This window comes from Micromesistius poutassou, assembly GCF_964030765.1.
Source record: "Micromesistius poutassou genome assembly, chromosome: 22".
In the NCBI taxonomy this organism is placed as follows: domain Eukaryota; kingdom Metazoa; phylum Chordata; class Actinopteri; order Gadiformes; family Gadidae; genus Micromesistius; species Micromesistius poutassou.
The window spans coordinates 6,601,579-6,607,720 of NC_140292.1; the positions used below are offsets into that span (position 1 = coordinate 6,601,579).

Genomic DNA, 6,142 nt, shown 5'->3' on the forward strand with positions numbered 1-6,142 from the left:
TTCAACAGTATGGATACAATTGTGCATTTGCTTTGTAAAATATTGACGCTTCTTAACCTTTAATTGCTTGTTTAATTGAAATTTTCTCACCTTTCTCAACAATGTCAGCACTTCGGCTGCCTGCTCCGTCTTCTGGTCGCCCAGAAGCGTTTGCATCTCCCGGATCCAGGCGACTCGTCGCACGTACGGACTATGGTTGGTTTTCCGCAGCAACCCTGGAAGCTTGTCCGACCGGAGTGTGAGGTACGGGAACGCGAAGCCTGCTCCACCTCCGCCTGCACTTCTCCCCGAGTCTCCGCATCCTTCCGTCCTCGGACGTCTCCTCTTGGACAATTGGCTGTCAATGTCCAGACTACTTGGTCTGGTTAACTTAGAACCCATTAACCCTCAGAGAATACGCTTTGATGAACTCGCAGACAAATTAATTGGGCGAAATGTAGCCATAACTAGCACGTTTCAACTTGGTTTGTGAAACAACGCGACACCAACCGCTTCCTAACCCTCTTCACCCTGTACGGGGGACAAGAAGTCGCCGTTGTTTTGAAAACCCCTATCTTAAAATAACATTTCTTTTCAAGTTTAGGAGTAATTTAAATTGTCAAAACAGCAGGATACCAAGACGTGTTGTCATAGCCGGCGGTACTGTATATAGAGTACTCAACACAGACTTGTCCAGCTGTACAGGCTACTCTGCTGCTGCTGATCGCCTCGTCCAATCACAGCGTGAGTTGCGTCTAGTAGTCTAATCTATTCATCTAACCATATTAAACATCTTCTCCCTGTTCTACATTCACCCAACTAGATAGAGAGAGACGATTTACACCATATAGAATAGGTAGACTAGTAATAGTTGCACTATTATGATAATGCATGGGCGTATATAGACAAAAACCCATACAAAATAAGTAGTAGCCAAATACTGCTTTGCTGTTTTTGTTTGATTTAAAAAACGAAACAACTGCGGATCGTTTTTACATTAAGGAGCACGTGATTCAATTATGTCAAGAACAGCCTGTTTCAAAAAAAATTTATATTACTGACAAAAATGAAGTAGATATACTTCACTACACTAGTGATGTAATACTCAAGGTCAGCCAAATCATTGCCTGTGACAATCAACCCTTACGGTAGATAAGATCCTTTGGTCTAGGTAAGTGAGGAGTGAGGAAGTATGTGTTCCTGCCCTCAGAGTTCTGACTGTATTGAGGTGATTTATGGACATGGTAAGTTAACGTTTAATCGCTTCGATATTCCCCACTTTGAAGGCTACATAAGGGCCTGTTGATTATTGCTGAAAACAGGTGACAGCCGCTTTGCCAACAGTCTACAGTATTCTAGACAAACCAAGGTAAGAGAGCTTCTTATTTCTGCTTCACTGCATGAACTGTTTCCTGTGGTGTCTTTGTTTGAATGCAACGTTTTTCTATATGGTGGAACAAATGGAGGAAAGCTTGTCATAATTGTTATTGTGTGCTGTAGTGATTGCATGTAGTGAAACAGACAGTTGCACAGACAACTAGGGCCCCGCGAGGAGCAGTCCCGACTCCACGGTGCATGCATGACACCATCATGTTACATGACATGCATGTTATTGAGTGTGCTATACATATCTAACATGCCTTGTTGAATTCCACAGTACATTGTCTTCTATTATTGCTTCATTCTATTCCTATTCTATTCCATTTGTCTGCCAACAAAGCTAACGCAGCGCTTCATGTTTTACAGGCTTTTATCTGATCAGTCTTGGTGGTGTTTGTAGTTCCTTGTGATTGGTGTTCAGTGTTCGGCGTGAGGACATGGTTAGCAAGACGGTGGTGTTGGCCCTGGCGTTGCTGCTGGTGGCGGCGCTGGCCACTTTCCTGGGGGTGTTCTTTGGAGTTAACGATAGCAGTCCTTCCGAGGGGGTCTTCTCCAGCGCGGCCGTGGCCGCGGACGCCGGGCGCTGCTCCGAGATCGGGAGGTGGGCTTAGTCTTTGTTTCAGCATTAATTCACTGACTTGCTTGTAGGCCAGTCAATCTAGCCCAAAAATACAAAAAAATTGCAACAGAAATGTCTCCTAGTTGTTATTGGTTCTAATACCCTATAGGCCTACTAAAAGTCTTAAGCCGTAGATGGAGGCACAAAGTTGTGCCCAGCACGTTCAAAGTAAATTGCTTAGAATAGGGGACAATTTTCAATTAATAGCTCTCACTATGAAACTTCTCCAGTTGATTAGTGACATCATACGAAAGAAAAAAATGTATTTTAAGTTTTTGAGATTTTATGTTTATATATGCAAATTAGGCATTTATTCATAAAATGTACCATAATTTGCATATTACAAAACACACAATCTGAAAATTGGATGAAGCCAGATTAAAAAAATGTATTGTTTCATTATGTTGAGAAAATACAGAAAGACAAAATTAAAGAAGGGACTGTGGCTAAGTTTCTTTATCCCATACATTAGAAAACGCTATTTAGAGTCATGAAAAAATCTATGTTCATCACGTTTTTGGTATAAAAGTTTTTTTAACCAAAAAACTAAATCAATTGAGAAAGTAATGGTCCTAGTAATGGTAATGGTTGTATCTGCATTTAAACTGGTTAAAAACAAAACAAAAAAAACCTAGTCCACCTAGTTTTAAACACTGCCCACACAAAGTAGGCTACAATTCCTGATCTGATGGGAGTCCGACATTAGCAGCTCTGTTGTTGAAACAAAGGTATGTTAGACATTTCTTTATTTCTATCCAACATTATCAACTAGGCTTCTGTTTGGTTGACTATAGGCTGACAGGTTCAACTTTCAGCATAGGGCATGCGAGAGGTGTATTGAGTTATGATGTGAGCAGCAACATTTTATTTGCACATGGCGTACTTGGTTGTGATACAACATCCAGAGTGTTTGGAGTTGGGAAAGGGGTATATCTGCGTCTGGTTCAAGAAAGTGACACATTCAGAGTACAGGCCAGCATTTTTCTGAAACAAACTGCTAAAGAGGAATTTGCTGCTGCAGGGGAAAAAGCAATGATACAGATCTACAAAAGCAAAGAAGCAGATTCTCTCAATGACCTCAGACTGAAACATTTTTATAGTAAGGTGACTGACAGCAAAACGGCTATCCACCCTCGCAACTTGCCAACAACATCTTCATCTGCTATGTTTCATAGCTTCAGAGTGTACCATCAAGTTCAAGAATGGATGGGCAACTTGGTACCACCAGAGGAATGGAGCTGGAGGATCCAAGACTCATGCCTCATTCCTGTCCATACTGACCAGGACCCTGAACCTCAATCTTTGTTCGAGCTTGTTCGCTGCAAGTGCAAGTCTGGTTGCAGCACAATGCGCTGCAATTGCCGTCGTCAAGGCCTCGACTGCTCCCTAACTTGCACAGAGTGCAGAGGCGTATGTGCAAATATGTTGGCAAACTTGGATGAGAACACGGATTTAACTTTTTTTATTGTTGCCACAGAGTCAAATCTATAAGTGGATGTTACGGCCGTGCCACAGTGGATAACAATTGCACTCTGTGCAAGCTAGGGAGCAGTCGAGGGCTATTAATTGAAAATTGTCAGTGGGTGAGCGAGTGAGTGAGCGAGTGAGTGAGTGAGTGTGTCACTCACTCGCTCACTCACTCACCATCTCCCCTGCTCACTCATGTATAACGACGACAATGTTTCCACGCGTTCCTCAGACTGATGCTCCTCATTTTGCATACACTCAACATCACACGAAAAATTTAAAATTGTCCCGTATTCTACTCAATTTACTTTGAGTGTTGGGCACAACTTTGCCCTTTAATCTAAAAAAAAAAAAAAAGTTCCACTCCATCTACGGCTTAAGACTTTTAGTATATGATTCAGGAGGGTATTAGGACCAATAACAACTAGGAGACATTTCTGTTGCAAATTTTTTGTCTTTTTGGGCTAGATTGACTGGCCTATTGCTCGCTCACTCATGCACTCACCCACACACACACCCACTCACTCACTATCACCCTCGCTTACTCACCAATTGACTCAATCGCTCACTCACTTGCTCACCAACTCACTAACCCGCTCGCCAACTCACTCACTCACTCACTCACTCACTCACTCACTTACATGCTCACTTACTCACTCGCTCGCTATCCCACTCACACACTCGCTCACTCTCTCACTCATTCACACACTCACTCACTCGCTCGCTCACTCACTCGCTCACCCACTGACTCACTCATTCACACACTCACTCGCTCACTCACTCACTCACTCGCTCACCCACTGACTCACTCATTTACACACTTACTCACTCACCCGCGCACTCACTCAGTCACTCACCCACCGACTCACTCACTCGCTTACTCACTCACCATCTCCCCTGCTCACTCACGTGTAACGACGACAATGTTTCCACGCGTTCCCCAGACTGAAGCTCCTCATTTTGCATACACCCAACATCACACGATAATGTGACGTCGAACGAACCATCTCTTGATGCTGTAAGTTCAACATACGGTAAAACTTCCCGGTCACTCTCTCACGTCACGTGTCCAACTCATACCCCAGAGACACGCTGAAGAAAGGCGGGTCCGCGGTGGACGCGATGATCTCCTCCCTGTTGTGTGTGGGCGTCATGAACCCTCACAGTGCGGGTATTGGCGGGGGGCTGTTCCTGACCATCTACAGCGGAACCACAGGTAGACCTACGCCTGACACCCATGCGCCCCTCTACCTTGAGTGAGCATTATGGCCACGATATAGATATGATATGTTTCTACTTGCAGAACCACATCCAACTTTGGTTAGGCTGTAACGTTACACGAGGATTACATTTAAAACATTTCATCTCGTCTAAAGCATAACCTTCTCTCACTAGCCTAAAACATAACCTTCTCCCACTAGTCTAAAGTATAACATTCTCTCTCTAGTCTAAAATATAACCTTCCCTCTCTACTCTAAAGTATAACCTTCCCTCTCTAGTCTAAAGTATAACCTTCCCTCTCTAGTCTAAAGTATAACCTTCCCTCTCTAATCTAAAGTATAACCTTCCCTCTCTAGTCTAAAGTATAACCTTCCCTCTCTAATCTAAAGTATAACCTTCCCTCTCTAGTCTGAAGTATAACCTTCTCTCAATGGTCTAAAGTATAACCTTCTCTCATTAGTCTTAACCATAACATTCTCTCACTTGTCTAAAGTATAACCTTCTGTCACTAGTCTAAAGTATAACAGTTTTCTGTTCTTCCGTCATAAAGGCAAAGTGGAAACCATTGATGGAAGAGAGGTTGCTCCGGGGAATGCCACCGAAGGCATGTTTGGGACCGACAAAGACTTATCCCGTACAGGTAATGCTTAACCTGTACGGCAAGCAATGTTTCGGTGAACGTTAACCAATAGGATTTCGAGATAACGTGACACAAAGAATGTTTTGTTTAGGCGGATTGGCCATTGCTGTACCAGGAGAAATTCGAGGTTATGAACTGGCACATCACCGTCATGGCAAACTGCCATGGAGAGACTTGTTCCAGCCTAGTATTGAACTGGCAACAAATGGGTTTCCTATGGGTTCTGCGCTAGCTTCTGCTATCGAGCAGTACAAGGATACCATCTTAAAGGACCCAACCTTATGGTGAGAGGCACTAGCTGACTTCTTCATGACTCGGTTTGATTTCAAGGCATACACGTATATATACGTCTATAGATCGTCTCTGTCTTCTTTCAGTAAGGTGTTTTGCGGAGTGAATGGGACCGTACTCCGAGAAAACGATATAGTAAAAAACCTCAAACTGGCAGAGACCTACCGCAGGATAAGCGAAGAGGGGGCAGACGCCTTCTACGCGGGACCCATGGCTGAAGCCCTTGTGAAGGATATTCAGGACAAAGGTGCGGACACCTTTATATAGGCCTGTATAAAAACGGCCGAATGTGTATGACACAATATAAACAATGTTCCTCTGTTAAATATGACCTTTAATAAAGGTGGCATCGTGACCTTGGAGGACCTGCGGGATTACAGGCCAGTCCTGGATGAAGACCCCTTAAAGGTCAACATTGGGGAGTTCACCATGGTTACTCCCACCGCCCCCGCCAGCGGGCCGGTCCTGTCCCTGCTCTTGCTCATCTTGGAGGGTAAGCCAGTGATATGCTGTGGTGGGTCCAGACTCATGTAGAAGAGGTGGCC

General features: G+C 44.0%; 2 protein-coding genes across 2 annotated transcripts in view; one reads left to right on the forward strand and one right to left on the reverse strand.

Annotated features, from left to right (window-relative positions):
- lrrc75bb (leucine rich repeat containing 75Bb) overlaps positions 1-381 on the reverse strand; it is a gene marked incomplete at both ends in the record, with an annotated part of 12,621 nt that extends 12,240 nt beyond the window's left edge. Inside the window, one exon of the mRNA XM_084486388.1 lies at positions 91-381. Within this exon, the coding sequence (XP_084342514.1) occupies positions 91-381 (291 nt within the window). The remainder of the gene's footprint in view (positions 1-90) is intronic.
- A 1,415-nt stretch (positions 382-1,796) lies between these two features.
- Positions 1,797-6,142, forward strand: part of ggt1b (gamma-glutamyltransferase 1b) — a gene marked incomplete at both ends in the record, with an annotated part of 8,436 nt that continues 4,090 nt past the window's right edge. Inside the window, 6 exons of the mRNA XM_084486082.1 lie at positions 1,797-1,960; positions 4,531-4,661; positions 5,217-5,306; positions 5,398-5,590; positions 5,684-5,844; positions 5,941-6,127. Coding sequence (XP_084342208.1) covers positions 1,797-1,960; positions 4,531-4,661; positions 5,217-5,306; positions 5,398-5,590; positions 5,684-5,844; positions 5,941-6,127 — 926 coding nt within the window. The remainder of the gene's footprint in view (positions 1,961-4,530; positions 4,662-5,216; positions 5,307-5,397; positions 5,591-5,683; positions 5,845-5,940; positions 6,128-6,142) is intronic.